The 20,335-nt window shown below is 44.7% G+C and overlaps 1 protein-coding gene across 10 annotated transcripts in view; it reads left to right on the top strand.

The window, feature by feature from the left end:
• Positions 1 to 19,534, top strand: part of SCMH1 (Scm polycomb group protein homolog 1) — a 199,966-nt gene extending 180,432 nt beyond the window's left edge. For 9 of the 10 annotated variants that reach the window (XM_064281804.1, XM_064281803.1, XM_064281802.1 and 6 more), the window contains 4 exons: positions 1,262 to 1,453; positions 14,248 to 14,442; positions 16,973 to 17,115; positions 18,252 to 19,533. In XM_064281804.1, the coding sequence (XP_064137874.1) occupies positions 1,262 to 1,453; positions 14,248 to 14,442; positions 16,973 to 17,115; positions 18,252 to 18,377 (656 nt within the window). In that variant the 3' untranslated portion in view covers positions 18,378 to 19,533. Of the gene's footprint in view, positions 1 to 1,261; positions 1,454 to 14,247; positions 14,443 to 16,972; positions 17,116 to 18,251 lie in introns of all 10 variants that reach the window. The other variant, XM_064281805.1, reaches the window with a different exon arrangement.
• The last annotated feature ends 801 nt before the right edge of the window (positions 19,535 to 20,335 follow it).

The raw sequence follows: 20,335 nt of genomic DNA, 5'->3' as shown, positions 1-20,335 counted from the left end.
GCTACAAGGGAGTTGGATCCCAGGCAGGGTGGGAAGAGTCATTCCTTCTTTCTTTCTTGCTGTGAAAGTTTGAGTTAGCTGTGCAGGTTTTTTGTTTTCACTGAAAATATTCACTTTTTCTGCTGTGCCCTGGTTCTGTATCAGTTTTCCCAAGTTCAAAACCTTATTCTTTACCCACCAAACCTGTGAAGACTTGAACTAGAGCTTTTCAGTTTTACCTGTACTCTATTCCATACTCCCCTGCCCATCTTTCCTAACGAGCTGCAATGTCCAGCCTCAGGAAACACAGCTGATATGGCAGACCTGGTAAATAACCAAGCCGTATTCTTTTAGCACATATTTATGGAGCCCTTACTATACATCAGGCATTATTGCCAGACCCTGGGGGAAAAGGGGGGAGTAGAAGATAACAGGCTCACGCTCTGCCCTGGTGGAAAAGGAAGAATATAAACAGCAAACTGTGAGAAGTGTTATAGTAGAGAAGTGTGTACAGGATGGTTTGGGCTGCCTACTTCTTTGCTGCACTCAGAGAAAAATATACTTTTTATGGTTTATTCTGATGCTTTTTTAATAATATGGACAGGGGGTAAAGTAAAACCAAGCATGGAACAGTACCATATGTTGCCAAAACTTTACCGTCCTTACACAGATTGGGGTAGTTAAGCACATAGCTGCTAGGCTAAAAGTTGGCAGTTCAAACCCACCAGCCACTTTGCAGGAGAAAGATGTGGCAGTCTGCTTCCATAAAGATTACCGCCTTGGAAACGCTATGGAGCAGTTCTACTCTGTCCTATAGGATCACTATGAGTTGGAATTGACTTGATGGTAGTGGGTTTTCCTACAGATTGGAAATTGTGTACCCGAACCATTGCCGACAATGGCTGTACTCTCCATCTCTGCCCAGCTTCTCTGTTCTTGTGCACTCCTTGTGGAAACAGCATCCTAAATAAACAGACTTCCTGGACAAGATCCAGCCATGTGATGAGACAAAATTATGTTCACAGTTGTTTTCACAGGTTGGGTGAAATCGTTCCAGAGCCTAGGGTGCAACAACCCTGGCCTGACCACATCCGTTATTACAAGCCAGGAACTCTTTGGCATTGAAGACAAAAATCAAAACCCTCAGGGGAGGGAGGGAGGAAACCTGGGGTGCTGATTGACTTTGTGCAACCAGGTGAAGCATTCAGCAAGCAGTGGGCTAGACTCCTCCTGCCTGCTGCTGCTGGCTGACGTGCTCAGCCCTGTTTACTTAACTCTACAGCCGTCTTTGACCGGGAGCAGCACACCCTCAACCTCCCAGCAGTCAACAGCATCACCTACGTCCTCCGCTTCCTGGAGAAACTCTGCCACAACCTTCGTAGTGACAATCTGTTTGGCAACCAGCCCTTTACGCAGAGTCACTTGTCACTCACTGCCACAGAGTACAGCCACAGCCACGACAGGTACCTACCAGGTAGGAGCTGGGATGGGGTCTGGGCTGAGAGAGGGGGTCGGGATAGCAGCAACATCAGGGGGCCTAGACTTGCTAGCTTGGCACCTGCTATCCAGAGATCTGGTTTTCTGTCCCTTAACTTTGCCACATCTGGAGTTTTTCAGTCTCCTTTCATCTTTACTCTCTCTTTGGGATTTTGTATTCCTCTGAGTCCTTATCTCAAGAAAACGGTGGTTCAGAATTCCCCTTCTGTGCTTCAACTGCATGTGGAGCCACCGTGAAGGCACAGTACATCTCCAAGTGTGAATCTGGCAGCAAAGGCCTAGCATAGACCTCTCTTGCCAGCAGGAAGTTTTAGTGTCAGGCTACAGATTGAGAAATGTGCTCCCTGGTGATTGGCCACCCACTGTTTCCCTTGGCACGTGGCCCTAAATCTTCTAGCACTGCCAGTCAAGCAAGTCAATTCAAGTTCCTGCTGTTGCTAGCTGGAAGGCTGGAAAGTAACTTTCTGAGTTAACGTATCAGACCCACAATGGAAAGCGGGTGCCACGTGGCCAGATCAGTGACTAAGCACTTTCGGAAGAGTGAATGGAACTCAGCATCTCTGACCTGGAGCCCAGGACACACAACGACAGGGAAGCAAGGAAAGCTTGACACTAAACATAGCAAGGTAGGTCATTGTTAAGAGAGGGAGGGAAGGACCTTTTTTAAAGAGTCCTGTGGACTGTGCCCCTGGCAAGAGGGATGGAGAGGCTGGCTGCACTGTCGGTTGATGGGGGAGCACTAATCCGGAAGTTCCCCTCTTATGACTCTCTCCTACACAGGTTTTGCTCCCACACTGCCTTCCTTCTTGTCTTTTCATCATAGTCTTAATAGAATCACTTCCAATAAAAGGGCTACTTCTGAAGAATATGCTTAAGGAAGTGACTATTGGCCCAGTCTACCCACCTCCATCTATACTCTGCTCTCAAATAAGCACTGCTTATGTGACTTGTATGCAGGGCAGAAGGACACCTGAATTTCAGATACTCCTCTGTGGGGATCAGACCATCTGGTACCTACAGCCATACCTGTGAACCCCTCACTCATCCTTTTCTTCAGAGAGGACTTCACACCCAACCTGCTCTAGATTGCTTTCTTTTAGCATCAGAATCTCTGAGAACAGAAAAAGGCATTCTCACTTGCAGTTAGAATGTTGCACTGGGAGTCTGGACTGGGCATGATGGAGTTGGTGTAGATAAAGGCAGGTTGTTAAATATCCCCAGCTATTGGCATTGAGAAACTCTGATCGCACTTCAGTAACGGAAGCTAAGCCTACCTGGGATTCTGAAAGAACAGATACACAAGGAGGGTTAGCATGGCCATGAATGTGCCTACTGCTCTGAAGAGAGTGTTCTCAAAGAAATAGGAACTCAGGATCCTTAAGTGGAATGCTGTCATTAAGAACTAAGAGAAATGTGCTGGTGGTGGCACTCAGAGACTGGCAGAGATGTGCAGCATGGGCCTGCAGTCATGAAGGTAGTTTGGGATTGGGGCATGACCTTTCCTAGGAATTCTGTTCCTTCTTGCTTCACTAACTAAGAGAGACAAAGGCCAAGTGTATCAGATTCCTCCTTCCACCGTTGACTGCCACCCTTTTCTTCCCCCACATTCAGACAAATGCAGCTAACTCTCTGCACCTTCCTGTATTCTCTAAGCCCCGTTTCTCATAATGGGTGCTCAGTGATTTGGCTGCTCTCACCCTAGTTTCTATCTGCTGCCCTGAAATGAATGTTTTAGCTGTGCCCAGACAAGCCAGAGCCTTGCCTAGACGTCTAACTCCCATGTGCTCCTTAGCTTGTTTTCTCTGCCTACCTACCTACCTGCCTCCCCTTCTGACCCTTTTTGCCCCCTGATTATTTAACATTTCCTATACTTCTCTAATCTGTACAGAGCTTGACCTGTACAAAGGTTGTCTTTAGCTTTACCCTTTGGGTCTGATGCTGATTACTCCTGCCCTGCTGCCTGGATACACACTTCTACTAGTTTGAAACCATAGGTTCCACTTCTGTTATCTGGGGGCTTACGGGAGCCTCTCCCTTCCTTCCAGCCTTTTCTTCTCCCTGCCCTACCACTTATAGCTTTAACCCACCAGATCACACCCTTCCCATATAGCATATAGTCACCAAAAGCATACCCAAACCAAACCCATTGCCGTCAAGTCGATTCCGACTCACAGTGACCCTATATAGCACAGAGTAGAACTGGCCCATAGGGTTTCCAAGGAGTGGCTGGTGGATTCAAACTCCTGGCCTTTTTGATTAGCAGCCAATTGCTTAACCACTTCGCCACCAGGGCCCCACCAAAAGCATAGGCAGGTTGCATATCCCATTAAGTTTCCTTACCTGAGTTGAGACTGTTAGTTTTTTTTCCATTTTATTTTGAAAAATTTCAAACACACAGAAAATTTGCAAAAATACAACAATGAGCAACCATGTATGCTGCACCCAGATTTACCATTTGTTAACTTTTTGCCATATTTGTCTCTTTCTCTGAGTGTGTATACATATATTTGTATCTGTATATTTTAAAATATGGATGTTTTTGTTTATTTACTGAACCATTTGAGAGTTAACTATAGATGAGGGACTTTATCCCTAAATACTTTTGTATGTATCTCCTACCACAATATTTTTATCACACTTAAGAAATTTAACATTAGTAAAATACTACTAGCTAATATACAGTCCTCCCCACACGTCTGTCATTTTGTCATACTGTAGGGGATTGCATGTTGCTATGATGCTGGAAGCTATGCCACCGGCATTCAAATACCAGCAGGGTCACCCAGAGCAGACAGATTTCAGCTGCAGTCAGGATGCACTGATAATTACTGGTGACTGGAATTCGAAAGTTGGAAACAAAGAGGAAGGATGGGTAGTTGGAAAATATGGCCTTGATGATGGAAACAATGCTGTGCATGATACAATTTTGCAAGACAAATGACTTCTTCATTGCAAATACCTTTTTTCACCAACATAAATGGTGACTATACATGTGGACCTCACCAGATGGAATACACAGGAATCAAATCAACTCCATCAGTGGAAAGAAACCATGGAAAAGCTCAATATCATCAGTCAGAACAAGACCAGGGGCCGACTATGGAACAGACCATCAATTGTTCATATGCAAGTTCAAGTTGAAGCTGAAGAAAATTGAAACAAGTCCACGAGAGCAAAAGTACAACCTTGAGTGTATCCTACCTGAATTTAGAGACCATCTCAAGAATAGATTTGACACATTGAAGACTAATGACCGAAGACCAGATGAGTTCTGGAATGACATCAAGGACATCGTACATGAAGAAAGGAAGAGGTCATTAAAAAGACAGGAAAGAAAGAAAAGGCCAAAACAGATGTCAGAAGAGACTCCGACTTGCTCTTGAACATCGAGTAGCTAAAGCGAAAGGAAGAAATTATGAAGTAAAAGAGCTGAACAGAAGATTTCAAAGCATGGCTCAAGAAGACAAAGTATTATAATGACATGTTCAAAGAGCTAGAGATAGAAAACCAAAAGGGAAGAACACACTTGGCATTTCTCAAGCTGAAAGAACTGAAGAAAAAATTCAAGACTCGAGTTGCAATATTGAAGAATTCTACAGGGAAAATATTAAACAATGCAAGAAGCATCAAAAGAAGATGGAAAGCATACACAGAGTCACTGTACCAAAAAGAATTGGTCAACGTTCAGCCATTTCAGGAGGTAGCATATGATCAGGAACTGATGCTATTGAAGGAAGAGGTCCAAGCTGCACTGAAGGCATTGGCAAAAAGCAGGGCTCCAAGAATTGACGGAATACCAATTGAGATGTTTCAGCAAACAGATGCAGCACTGGAAGTGTTTACTTATCTACATCAGGAGATTTGGAAGACAGCTACCTGGCCAATCGACTGGAAGAGATCCGTGTTTACACCTATTCTGAAGAAAGGTGATCTAATCAAATGCAGAAATTATCGAACAATATCATTAATACCCCATTCAAGTAAAATTTTGCTGAAGATCCTTCAAAAGCAGCGCAACAGGGAACTGCCAGAAATTCAAGCCGGATTCAGAAGAGGACGTGGAACCAGGAATATCATTGCTGATGTCAGATGGATCCTGGCTGACAGCGGAGAATACCATAAAGATATTTACCTGTGTTTTATTGACTATGCAAAAGCATTCGACTGTGTGGATCATAACAAATTATGGATAACATAGTGAAGAATGAGAATGCCAGAACACTTAATGGTGCTCATGAGGAACCTGTACATAGATCAAGAGGCAGTCTTCGAACAGAACAAGAGGTTACTGCATGGTTTAAAGTCAGGAAGGATGTGCGTCAGGGTTGTATCCTCTCACCGTACCTATTCAGTCTGTATACTGAGCAAATAATCTGAGAAGCTGACCTATATGAAGAACAGGGCATCAGGATTGGAGGAAGACTCATTAACAACCTGCATTATACAAGATGACACAACCTTGCTTGCTGAAAGTGAAGAGGACTTGAAGCACTTACTGATGAAGATCAAAGAACACAGCTTTCAATATGGATTACACCTCAACATAAAAACAAACAAACAAAAAAAACTCACAACTGGACCAATAAGCAACATCATAATAAATGGAAAAAGGATTGAAGTTGTCATGGGTTTCATTTTACTTCCATCCACAATCAACACCCATAGAAGCAGCAGTCAAGAAATCAAAAGACGTGTTGCATTTGGCAAATCTGCTGCAAAAGACCTCTTTATAGTGTTGAAAAGCAAAGATGTGACCTTGAAGACTAAGGTGTGTCTGACCCAAGCCATGGTGTTTTCAATCGCCTCCTATGCATGTGAAAGTTGGACGATGAATAAGGAAGACCGAAGAAGAATTGATGCCTTTGAATTGTGGTGTTAGCAAAGAATATTGAATATACCCTGGACTGCCAAAAGAACTAACAAACCTGTCTTGGAAGAAGTACAGCCAGACTGCTCCTTAGAAGAAAGGGTGGCGAGACTATGCCTCACATACTTTGGACATGTTATCAGGAAGGATCAGTCCTGGAGAAGGACATCATGCTTGGTAAAGTACGGGGTCAGTGAGATGGATTGACACAGTGGCTGCAGTGATCTGCTTAAGCATAACAATGGCTGTGAGGATGGCACAGGACTGGGCAGTGTTTCATTCTGTAGTACATAGGGTCAGTATGAGTTGGAACCGATTTGACAGCACCTAACAACAACAACAGTATACAGTCCATATTCAGGTTAGCCCACTTGTCCCAATAATGTTCTTTATAGTTGTTTTGTTTGTTTGTTTGTTTAATCCAGGATCCAATCATTCCAATCCAGGATCATTCACTGTGTTTAATTGTCATGTCTCTGTAGTTCCCTTTAACCTGAAACAGTTCTCCAGCCTTTTTCTGTCTTCTGTGACATGACATTGGCATTTTCAAGAATCCAGGCCAGTTGTTTTGTCTCAGGACATCAAGCATTTATAGAATGCTTACTGTGTGCCAGATCCTATACTGAATTCTGGGGAGACAGATGAAATAAACTCAATCTCTGCTCTAAAGAGTCCCCAGCTGAGAGTATATGTAAACTTGTATGTGGAAAGAACATGGAACAGAGGAACTCCAGGGAACTCCAGCCCAGCCAGGAGTGATGGACAAAGGGGTAAGGTATAAGAAGAGGTCAGGGAAGGCTTCCTGGGGGAGGTAGTTTCAGAGTAGGGTCCTGTCTTCAGAGCCAAAGGCCTTTAAAGAGTAAATGAGAGAGGGCTCCTTCTGGCTTTCTAAAAAATTGACAATATTATTCAGGAGACTGTATTCATTTAGTTGGTCCCAGTGACTATTAATTTTAAGCATAATTGAAATCCATCCAGTATTAACCTCTGAGTCTGCTGTTCTGGGACTTCCCAGGTGCCTCTCTGCTGGAGAAAATGGTTCATTTGTCCCATGATAATGAGTTCCTTGTGCCTTTCTATTTAGTTGCCATCCAGGTCTCCTGAGCTAGTTATAAAGTGGTTCTCCTGCCAAAATCTCAAGAAATGTTGTAAGAAGCCCTCTCATCCCCAGAGTTTTTAAGAGTTTTAAGATGACTCGAAAAATGTTCAAAGTTAATTGAAATTTTCTTAATCCATTATTCAGTCAGACAGTCAGTCAATCATTTTTTGACCACACTATGCCAAGGACTGAGCTGGGCATGGAGGATTCAGTGCTTACCCCCTCAGAGCTTACAGTCTGGTGAAAAATATAAACAAGTAAGCAAACAATTCAGAATGATGAGTGCTTTACTAGGAAAAGTTCAGGATGTACTGAGCACAAAAGAGGGACTCCCAACCCAAGCTGAGTGTGCCAGGGAAGACTTTCCAGGAGAAATGATACCCAAGCTTGGACTAAAGAGTTAGGAGAGCCGGTTGAAGGTGCAACAGACTCAAAGAGATGGAGGAAGGGAAGACTGAAGAATGTTCCTATTGACTTCAGTAACACGTGAGAATGTGAGTGGCAAGAGGGAACGTGGCCTGTTTCAGAGGAACTGAATGTTCACTATGGCTGAAACTGAAAGCATAAGAGAAGAATGCGAGATGAGGTTGGCATGGTAGGCAGAGGCCCAGTCTAATTGGCCATGTTACAGACTTTAAACTACATCATTTAGCTGTGAGGACCCACTGAAATGTTTAAAGCAGGGAAGTAACATGATCAGATTTGTGTTTTAGAAAGATGGCTCAGGATATTATGTGCGAGAATGAATTGGACTGGAGCAAAACAGAAGGCAGGGAATCTTGGAGGTTTTTGTAGAACCCTGTGAGCCCCTCTAGATTTTATGGCTATCTTTGCCTTAATATCCGAATCTAAATAAAATAAAATGAACCCCCATCCCACATAACCCAGGGTTAGGTTACATTTCCCTGATAGTTGCCAATACTTCTAGCTCTGAATTCCTGCTTCTGACACAGTTCTTAATCCCTTCTTTCCCTATCACCTCCCATAGCTGGGGTCTCTCTCTACAATACTTTGCCCCAAGCATTGATCCAGAGCCTTATCCTTCATTTCCAAACTAATGTAAGGCCATTATGTGTAATATACTTTTTACTGAAGTTTTGGGGGGAAGTGAAGGATAATTACCACAAAGAGCAAGAGGCAGTTTGACATTTTTGTTTCGTCTCAATGTTTATTAGCTGTTATCTTACTTACTTACCTACTTACTTAACTTACTTACTCACTCACTCACTCAAGGCCAAAATACAACCTTGAGTATATCCCACCTGAATTTAGAGACCATCTCAAGAATAGATTTGACACATTGAACACTGATGACCAAAATCCAGTTGAGTTGTAATATGACATCAAGGACATCATCCGTGAAGAAAACAAGAGGTCATTAAAAAGACAAGAAAGAAAGAAAAGACCAAAATGGATGGCAGAAGAAACTCTGAAACTTGCTCTTGAACATCAAGTAGCTAAAGCAAAAGGAAGAAATGATAAAGTAAAAGAACTAAACAAAAGATTTCAAAGGCCAGCTCAAGAAGATGAAGTAAAGTATTATAATGACATGTGCAAAGAGCTGGAGATAGAAAACTAAAAGGAAAGAACACACTTGGCATTTTTCAAGCTGAAAGAACTGAAGAAAAAATTCAAGCCTCGAGTTGCAATAGTGAAGGATTCCATGGGAAAAATATTAAATGACACAGGAAGCATCAAAAGAAGATGGAAAGAGTACACAGAGTCATTATACCAAAAAGAATTGATCAACATTCAACCATTTTAAGAGGTGCATATGATCAGGAACTGATGGTACTGAAGGAAGCTGCACCAAAGCCATTGGCGAAAAACAAGGCTCCAGGAATTGACGGAATATCAATTGAGATGTTTTAACAAATGGATGCAGCACTGGAAGCGCTCTTTCTTTTATGCCAGAAGATTTGGAAGACAGCTACCTGGCCAACTGACTGGAAGAGATCCATATTTATGCCTATTCCCAAGAAAGGTGATCCAACTGAATAAGGAAATTATCAAGCAATATCATTAATATCACATGCAAGTAAATTTTTGCTGAAGGTCATTCAAAAGTGGCTGCAGCAGCATATCGACAGGAAACTGCCAGAAATTCAGGCTTAATTCAGAAGAGGACATGGAACCAGGGATATCATTGCTGATGTCAGATGGATCCTGACTGAAAGTAGAGAATACCAGAAAGTTGTTTACCTGTGTTTTATTGACTGTGCTAAAGCATTTAACTGTGTGGATCATAACAAATTATGGATAACATTGCACAGGATGGGAATTCCAGAACACTTAATCGTGCTCATGAGGAACCTGTACATCAATCAAGAGCCAGTTGTTTGAACAGAGCAATGGGATACTACGTGGTTTAAAGTCAGGAAAGGTGTCTGTCAGGGTTGTATCCTTTCACCATACTTATTCAGTCTGTGTGCTGAGCAAATAATCCAAGAAGCTGGACTGTATGAAGAAGAATGGGGCATCAGGATTGGAGGAAGACTCATTAACAACCTGCACTATGCAGATGACACAACCTTGCTTGCTGAAAGTGAAGAGGACTTGAAGCACTTATTGATGAAAACCGAAGACCATAGCTTTCAGTACGGATTATACCTCAACGTAAAGAAAACAAAAATCCTCACAACAGGACCCATAAGCAACATCATGATAAACAGAGAAAAGGTTGAAGTTGTGAGGGATTTCATTTTACTTAGATCCACAATCAACACCCATGGAAGCAGCAGTCAAGAAATCAAGAGACACATTGCGTTGGGCAAATCAGCTGAGAAAGACCTCTTTAAAGCATTGAAAAGCAAAGACTAAGGTGCGTTCTGACCCAAGCCATGGTATTTTCAATCACATCATATGCATGCGAAAGCTGGACAATGAATAAGGAAGACCGAAGAAGAACTGACACCTTTGAATTGTGGTGTTGGCGAAGAATATTGAGTATGCCATGGACTGCCAAAAGAATGAACAGATCTGTTTTGGAAGAAGTGCAACCAGAATGTTCTTTTGAAGCAAGGATGGCAAGACTACATCTTATATATTTTGGACATGTTATCAGGAGGGATCAGTCCCTGGAGAAGGACATCATGCTTGGCAAAGTACAGGGTCAGTGAAAAAGATTGACAGTGGCTGCAACGGTGGGCTTAAGCATGACAACAATTGTGAGGATGACGCAGGACCAGGCAGTGTTTCATTTTGTAGTACATGGGGTCGCTATGAGTCAGAACTAACTCAGCGGCACCTAACAACAACATCTTACTGGCTTCTTATACCATAGGCCTCAGCCTGCTGCCGCTTTCTGAGGTACACTTTGCTTATGAGACCTATATGTTAGGGATTCATTTTCTTTTCTGATTTCTCTATTCTCTCCATCCCAGATCTCCTCATTTTCAAGGTATTAGCAGGAAACTCCAAATTTCTGTTAATTTATTAGGCAAAATAATTTAGTTTCTTTTGTCTCGGCTTCCTCCTATATAATGCCTAGGTTTTACCCTTCATAAGCAAAAGTGCCATTAATGTAATTATCTAAATGAGTGAACCATCTAACCCAGATCTAAACTTTAGCAACTCAAAGAACAAAATCAAAAGCTGTGGAAATAATGTTTCTTCTTTATCGTGCCCCAGACCTAATTCTTAGAGAGGACTGCAGATGAACATCCCTCCCCACCCACCAATTCTGGAAACAGGAATAGTAGGCAGTAGAGCTCACAGGGTAGGTGGGTAGGTGGTTTTCTTCCCTATACAAAAACAAGGTGATAACTTTGACCCAGACTAGAATAGTAGAAGCGGTATGATGATAGAGAAAATTAGACAGTTTCAAAAGCCAATTAGAGGGCAGGATCAACAAGACTTGTTTTGTTGTTGTTGTGTGCCATTAAGTTGATTCCAATTCATACTGACCCTATATGAGAGCCCTATAGGGTTTCTTAAGCTGTAATCTTTACAGGATCAGATCACCAGGTCTTTTCTCCTGCAGAACTGCTGGTGGGTTCAAACCACCAACCTTTCAGTTAGCAACTGAGCACTTGACCATTGCACCACCAGGGCTCCTTACAAGACCGGTAATGGGTTGGTTATGGGAACGAGGAAAGTCCAGATTTCTGGCTTGGGAAAACTGGGTAGGAGGTGGTGTCAGTTCCTGAGATGGGGCACATGGATGAGGGAAACAACTGGAGAGATGACGAGTTCAGTTGTGGATATGTTAGGTGCCTGGGAGGCATCCAAGTTGAGGTGAAGTTAGAAGTCAAGGCCAGGAGGGAAATTGGTCACAACTAGTAGCTGGTGATTACACTCATGGGAGTAAAAGGGATTTCCCAGGAAGAATGTGTAAAAGAAAAGAAGGCCTAGGAAATTAACCTGAGGAATAATAACATTTAAGAGTCAGATAGAGGAAAAAAAGACTACAAAGGAGGAAGAAAAAAAAACATATAGTCAGAGACGAGGAAGAAAACCAGGTGAATGCAAAATATTTCAGAGGAACAGAGGATTTCAATAAGGAGGGAGTAGTCAGTGTCGATTGCTACCAAAAGATCAAGTAGGTTGAGGACCAAGAAATGTCCTTTAGATTTAGTAACTTGAGAGTCTGATGACCTTGATGAGAGCATTTTTAGTGAAGGGGTAATAGGAGCAGATGCCAGATGGAGGGGTGAGTGGGCTGATAGAAAAAAAGAGACTGTGAGCCACATAATTTTTTCAAGAAGTTTGGCAGACACCTATATCCACATTACTGCTAAGACAGAAACTTTAGTGTTATTCTTGATTTCTCCCTTTCTCTCATTTTCCACATTGATCAGAAAATACTGTCGTTTGTGCCTCTAAAATGTTTCTCTTTTTTGGACAGCTTTATTGAGGTATAACTTTCATATAATAAATTGCACATATCTAACACAATTTGATAAGTTTTGACATATGTGTACACCTGTGAAACCATCACAACCACCAAGAACGAGTGTATTTATCGCCGCTTGAGCTTCCTTGTGTCCCTCTGTAATCTGTCCATCCCACCGCAGCTATGCTTCCCCCATTCTTCTCCCATCTCCAGGAAACCATTGCTCTGCATTCTGTCACTATAGATTAGTTTTAATTTTGATGGTCTCAATATGACAGGGCAGAAATTTTTCCCCACTTTAAAAGCAGAGGAAACTGATGCTGAGAGAGGACAAGTAACTTGCCTGGGATCACACACCTATGAAAGGCAGGAGACCAGGTATAGAGCTGGGTTTGGGTTCCTGTTCATCTCTCAAAATGGAATACTACTGTAGTCATCTCTCCTGGAAAATAGGAATCAGAAGTCTCATCTACAGAAAGAGAGTAGGAAATGGTTTAGAGCCTTAAAGACATCTCTCTTTAGAACCACTTCTAGGGAAGGGCTTCATCAATTAAACCCCCTGAAATAAAGGTGAATAGCTGTTGCATGCTAGATTTGACTTTGAGCTCATGGTTGCCAAGCAGTTTTAGGTATTAGAAAGTAGTCCTAAAATCCTAAACCATCTCCCCTCAAGGTCTTATTGTATGCCAGATCATGTGCCTGAGTTTCGGGTTCATCAGAGGCCCTAAATGAATCCCAAACATTATCTAAACATCTGATCTCTAAGAAAAACCACAAAGGCTAGCGATATGGCTCAGCACCGAGGACACCCTCCCTGCCTCCCACAAACAGAGAATGCTGTGGCCACGCTGAGGAACTGACTGGGTTTCGGTAGAGCCCAATCAGGAGAGGGAGTCTGCTGCAGGTTCCGTAGTGCAGTGACTGGGGCCTGCTGTCTGGTGTTGAGTCATGCCCCAGGTAGAAACATCAGGATGAAATTCCCTTTACAAAGGCATTCATAGCCATTCTCTTTTGATATTTACAAGCCCCTAAGAAGAAAGATTCTTCCATAGTTGAGGAGACTGAGGTTCTGAGAAGAGTACCTTGCACCAAATCATAGATGTATACACCTGTGAAACCATCACAACCACCAAGAACGAGTGTATTTATCACCGTTTGAGCTTCCTTGTGTCCCTCTGTAATCTTTCCATCCCACCGCTGCTATGCTTCCCCCATCCTTCTCCCATCTCCAGGAAACCATTGCTCTGCTTCCTATCGCTATAGTTTAGTTTTAATTTTGATGGTCTCAATATGACAGGGCAGAAGTTCTTCCCCACTTTAAAAGCTGAGGAAACTGATGCTGTGAGAGAGGACAAGTAACCCATATTCTGGTCTCTATACCCAAGTTCTCACCCCTGTACAACCCCAGCCAGCTTCCTTGGGATGTTTCTATAGAACAGGGCAAATACAAAAAGGGGGAGGGAGAGTAGAGCAGATCCTTTGTAGATAGGAGAGTTAGTCAGATATCAAGAAGCACTTCTGAGATGTCTTGCTGGTTAGCTTCTAAAGTACCCTTATCTAAGTAAATGCATCTCTTCTCTAGCATCTCTGTTGCCTGCTCTGCCATCTTATGTCCAAGGCAGCCTCTTCCATTCTAGAATAACTCTATTATTTTATTTTTTTTGAAGATTCTCCTCATTCTAGAAAAGCATGGGACATCCCAACCAGAAGAAACCTCAAAGACCATCTAGTCTAGGAGGAAAGAGTCTCTAAGGAGACCGAAGTTCAGAGAGTGGCAATGAGCTTCACTAAGGTCACTTAGTGAGAGCGAGAGCCATGGCTAGTACACAGGCTTCCTGAGTCCCAGCCCAGGGCTCTCTCTCTCTGCCCTGCTGCTTCTTGCCCCCCTCTACAGAGCTTCCAAACAGGTATCTGAGAGCCACACCCGCAGTCTTCTCAGGCCAGTCTAACTCTGGCTTTACTGTTTTCCAGGTGAAACCTTTGTCCTGGGGAATAGCCTGACCCGGTCCCTGGAGCCTCACTCGGATCCGATGGACACTGCCTTGAATCCCAACAACCTTGTCAGCACCTCCCAAAATCTTCGAGCCCCGGCATACCGGCCCTTGCTTCCATCCTGTGGGCTCCCACAGAGCACAGGCTCAGCTGTGCGCAGGCTGTGTTCCAGGGGTAAGCTGCCAGGATTCTGGTCCTCCTGTCCTCCTTCACTCTCTCCTTCCCTTACTTCCTGAACTTCCAGAGAGGGCCTAACTCTGTCCTCCCCTCCCTGGTGTGGAACTGGGGGCTGGACTTACCACCATGCCTGGCCAGGCACTTGGGAGGTAATTAGAGCTCTTGGATTTGGCTTGGGAATGATAGAAACCAGGGCTTTGAACCCATTTGGTCCATTTTGAACCCCTGCTGAGAATTTGCATTTCTAACAAGTTCCCCGGTGATACTAATGCCACTGGTTAGGGACCAATTCTAAGAACCACTAGTAGAGCAGTAGTTCTCAAAATTTATTATACATAAGAATCACCTGGGGATCTTCTTAAACTGTAGATTCTAATTCAGTATATCTAGGGTGGAAATGCAAATTCTCAGCAGGGGGTTGAACCAAAACAAACCTGTTCGAAGCCCTGATGGAAACTAATTGCTATGGACCCAAAACCAGGGGACAGAGAAGGATTCATTCATTCATCCATTGGTCATTTATTTGAACACCATCTGTGCTGGGCATGGAGATGCAAAAGTGAATCACTTTCTGTCCCCAAGGAGCTTACAGTCTTGTGGGGAAGACAAACACTTAAACAGATAATTATAAAACAATATCTTGAGTGCAGTGACAGAGATGTGCTTTGGGTACTATGAAAACAGCAGGAAGGAACACCTAACCCAAGCTTGGTGTTCAAAGAAAGCTTCCTTGAGAAAGTGGCATGTTGCCTGAGACTGAAAGGGTAAATATATGAATGGCCACTTCAGGGGTGGTAGAGGAGAGAGGGTTTTCCAGGAAGAGGGGATAGCATGAACAAAGGCAAAGGCATAAGAAATAGCATAGACTGTACCAGGAATTACCTGGAGTTTGGTATTCCTAAAATATAAACTGGGATACTGGAACTTCAAATAGAAAAGCCTGGAAAGGTCAGGAGACCTTAAATGCTTGTTAAAGAGTTTGGAGTTGTTTTTGTGGGCAATACAAAGCTACTGAAGGCTTTTAATTAGAGGTAAGACATCAACAGGTTTGTGTTTTTAGTAGCTCATTGACTACCATGTTGAGGATAGATTTAAGGAGTTACTCAAATCTGTATGTGGAGTAAATAATCCTAGAAGCTGGACCATATGAGGAAAAACAGGGAATCAGGATTGGAGGAAGACTCATTAACAACCTGTGATATGCAGATGACCCAACCTTGCTTGCTGAAAGTGAAGAGGACTTGAAGCACTTCCTGATGAAGATCAAAGACCACAGCCTTCAGTATGGATTATACCTCAACATAAAGAAAACAAAAATCCTCACAACTGGACCAATACGGCACATCATGATAGATGGAGAAAAGATTGAGGTTGTCAAGGATTTCATTTTACTTGGATCCACAATCAACACCCATGGAAGCAGCAGTTAAGAAATCAAAAGACGCGTTGCACCAGGCAAATCTGCTGCAAAAGACCTCTTTAAAGTGTTAAAAAGCAAAGATGTCACCTTGAAGACTAAGGTGCGCCTGACCCAAGCCATGGTGTTTTCAATTACCTCATATTCATGCAAAAGCTGGACAATAAATAAGGAAGACCGAAGAATGGACGCCTTTGAATTGTAGTGTTGGCAAAGAATATTGAATAGATCATGGATTGCCAAAAGAATGAGGATATCTGTCTTGGAAGAAGTACAGCCAGAATGCTGCTTAGAAGCAAGGATGGCAAGACTACATCTCACGTACTTCAGACGTGTTATCAGGAGAGATCAGTCCCTGGAGAAGAACATCATGCTTGGTAGAGTAGAGAGTCATAGAAAAAGAGAAAGACTCTCAACAAGATGAACTGACACAATGGGCTCAAGCATAATAACAGTTGTGAGGATAGCGCAGGATGGGGCAGTGTTTTGTTCTGTTGTACATGGGATCGCTATGAGTCGGAACCAACTCCTCAGCACCTAACAACAACAACCACCTCTAAACAGAGCTTTAAATTAGCATTGAAATTCCTGGCAGCCAAGGCAAAAACGGTTGAATGCTTTAGCGTGTCAGGGTATAGTGAGGTCAGCTCTTCTCCAGGCCTTGGAAAGAGAACCCAGGATACTATCTGCCACTTTTTCCTAAGGGGTCTGGCCCTAATCCTGCCCAGCTACCAGGGTCCCTCTAGAAATGGTCCCCAGAACCAAGACCAAAGCAGCTCCACCCACCAGCTCCCACTGAACCCAAGTAGTCCCCTTACCTCATTCTTCCCTTGTCTCAGGCCCAGATTGAATCACAGCCTCAATGCAAACTTCCTTCTGACCATCTCCAAAAATCAGATTTACCCTTAAAGAACAAAGATTTAACTTAAAAAAAGTTTCAAGCCCTGTAGACCCTGTGTGGGGAGACGGCTCCCTCCCTAAGCTGCTTTGCTCATGCTCTAGCACTGCTGTGAGCATCACCTATAGGGCCATTGGGACATGATAAGGAGAGCGGTGGAGATTTATAAACCAGGCCCTGCCCGTTACAGTAGGTGCCCTCCTGTCCTACAGGGTCAGACCGATACCTGGAAAGCCGGGATGGCTCGCGTCTGAGTGGCCGGGACCCTTCCTCATGGACAGTCGAAGACGTGATGCAGTTTGTTCGGGATGCTGATCCTCAGCTTGGACCCCACGCTGACCTCTTTCGCAAACATGTAGGTGCCCCTGCCTGACCTCTCTTGTGTTCCCTGGGAGTCTTGTTTCTGTAACTTGTAGACTCTTAAAGGTTCCTTGTGCCACTGAGCAAAGGTGACAGCATAAAAACTTAAGACTCTTGGATCTCAAATAGATATCATTGGACTACCTAGTTCAACTCCTTTAGTGTAGGATCTGATTCAGCCACGTTCCTACTGGGCGTGTGGCCTGGGGGCTCAGTCCGGGGGTGGGAGATCTCCTCTTTTCCCGGTGATGCTTGTTCTCTTGTCTGCCTGCCTTCACTGGGCCTCTCCAGCCTGCCAGGGCCGTTCTTGTGTCTGGCCCTGACTTTCATGTCAGACATTTTTTAGGCATGAGAATCAGGGGCCTCAGTGTAAGTGAAGAGCCCTTTGCCAAGTGTCCCCCAATACTCCATCCTCATGAGTCCCCTGTCCTCTTCTACCCCTCTGTGAGCCTCCAACATCCCTTCAAGTGACCTTTGGCTCCTGATTGCCCTGCAATGACCATACTCCTGGTTTGGGGCTCAAACCCACTTCCTCCTAGCCCCCCTCTTTGGTGGTGTTCTGTCCTTTGGGGACACAGAACAGGTCTGCTACCTCTCATTGATCAGTTATTTCTCTTACACCAGATGGGCTTGGAGGGTGCTATTAGATCAGGCCTGAAGGTTTCACAGCGGCTCAGTAAGTGCCTGCTGTGTGCCTAGCTCCCAGAGAGGGTCTGCCACTCAGGAAATAGGTAACTGACAGAGTAACAGTTAAGGGTCAATAGAAAAACAGCCTGGGGTAAGTAACCAGTACACTGACTGGAGAGGCTTCCTGGAGAGATGGGATGGAGCTGTGTCTCAGAGGCGTGAGGGTGGGGAGGAGGAACTGCCTCTCAGGCAGCACCAGAAGGAAAATGGTACAGACATACTTGAAGAGCCTGACCTTGGGGGTTCAGAAGTGAATGTGTGAGGGGAGGAATGATTGGAGAAAAAGGGTCAGGAGGACAGATAGTCTCCTGTATCACAGCACATTGATTGGACTTGTTGTGGTTGGCACTTCCCTGGGTGGCCCTTACTTAGTCAGAACCTGGGGTGGTCCGACGAACCAGGCCTCTGATGGCTCCTCCCCCATCCACCTCTGCCTGCCCCCAGGAGATCGACGGCAAGGCCTTGCTTCTGCTGCGCAGTGACGTGATGATGAAGTACATGGGGCTGAAGCTGGGGCCGGCACTCAAGCTCTCCTACCACATTGACCGGCTGAAGCAGGGCAAATTCTGAGCAGGGAGGTGCATCCTAGACAACTGAGTGGTCAAGCAGGTGGGGTGCTCTTCCCCTGTGAAACAGGGTGGTCAGCCCACTCTCGGGTGCCTCAATGGGATTTCGGGCCTCCTCAAGACTCCAGGAGGCTGTGTGGAGCCACCATTACCCTCTCCTGCCAAGATGCGTCCTTCCATGAAGGACTGAAGAGGGGAGAACATGGGGCCCCGGGCTGGCACTGCTCTTCCTCTCAGCCCTGCCTCGGCTCTGAGGTCCCCTGTATTTATTTCTCAAGTCTGGCCAGCCTCTCTCCAGGAGTCTAGACTGGTCACCTTCCAGGTGATGGAGGAAGGAGCCAACCCTGGGACCTTGGAAGACAGGGCCTTGAACCCAGTCCCCTCACCACCTGCTAGGCCTAGTGTGATACCCCATTGCCCCATAGCTCCTGCCTTCTCCCCACCAGCTTCCTAGACTCCAAAATGATGGTGCAAACCTCTACCTTTTTTTAAAAGAGATCTTTTCTTATTGTTAATTTATTGTTTCTGGCTCTTGACAAGCCCTCCAGTTCATAGTCCTTGCACCTTGGAGCTTGGGTTTAAGGAGGTGGGAGAATGGCCTACCCTGGCCTCTTTTCAGAGGATACCACCCTAGGGTACTTGCTTTTGGGGGTAGACAGACCACAGAGCCTTGACCACATCATTCACCACGGGGAGGAGAGGGTCGCTGTCACCTTCCCCTCCCTTCCTCCACTGGGCTCTTTGCAGCTCCGAGCCTCATCTACGGGAATGTGAGCCCCTGCCCTACCCTGTCCACAGACAGTCTGTCCCCAACACCAGCTTCTTGCTCTGGCCGGAACTCCTTTGGAAGAAGATTGGGCCCAATGATTTTAGGCCCAGGAAGCGCTAAAGTGAATGGGAGGGGAGGTCTCTAGGCTGGAGTCTGGCTCCGCCCACTCTGCTGTCCATTTGCTTCCTTTGTAAGCAAGTCAGCAGCAAGCTGCCTCTGCTACCATCTGAACTTATTTTATGTGGATTTGTTTATAAATAAAAATCAATATAGATGCCAGTGTCCTTTTAATCAGTTGACAGCTGCAACACTGTGCCTCCACAAGGCAAGTCACTCTCCTTCCCTTGATCTTAGTTTTCTCATATGTAAAACGAGGAGCTTGGACAAGATGATCCCTAAGTGTTCTCCTAAGTCCAGCAATCTCTAAAGAACAGGCTGTCTTCCAAATGCCCACTGCAGACCCAGCATTGTGTAAGCCCCCTGAGAACACAGAGGTGGGGTCCAGTGTCTGCCCTCAGAGGGCTTCACGCTGGTGCAACAGTGGTGAGCGTGGCGGGTCCAGGAAGCCCGAGCAGGTGGGAACGATATTCAGGTCAGCTCCTCTGAGGAGCCTCCGTGGCTGGATTCATATTCATCCTCCCAGGGTGAGGAGAGATGCAGCCAGGCCCAGCCAAGTCAGGTCTGCACTGAGCAGGGGCCAGATCACAAGTCCGGGGCCACACACCTCTGTTTATAGGAGTGTAGGCTTCAGGGGAGGAGAAGGCGTAGGAAACAGCAGGGGAGTGTGGTGGTAGCCTAACAGTGAAAATAGCTAACACTTTTATAACAGTATGTGCCAAGCGAACTGCTTTACATGAATTATTTTATTTAATCTTAACAACAAACCCATTTTATAGATGGGAAAACTGGAGCTTAGGTACATAACCAAGACGTATCAAAATAGGCATTCAAAGCCAAGTAATCTGACTTAAGGCCATCCCCAGAGTTCTAGCCAGTCCACTGAGTTGCTATGAAGCTTTGAGCAAATCATTTCCCTTATTCGGACCCAGCTGGCCCTGTCAGGTTTGCCCGAGGAGATTTCTGAGGGCCCAGCCAGCTCTGACCAGTAATTGGTGCTGACATCAGAACAGACTTGTAATGTCTTGTTCACTTGGCCACTGTGAGGCTCTAACCGTGGTCACTGTGACACAGTC

This window comes from Loxodonta africana, chromosome 3, assembly GCF_030014295.1.
Source record: "Loxodonta africana isolate mLoxAfr1 chromosome 3, mLoxAfr1.hap2, whole genome shotgun sequence".
In the NCBI taxonomy this organism is placed as follows: domain Eukaryota; kingdom Metazoa; phylum Chordata; class Mammalia; order Proboscidea; family Elephantidae; genus Loxodonta; species Loxodonta africana.
Note: the sequence above shows the minus strand (reverse complement) of the source record. Positions and strands in the feature narration are given on the sequence as shown.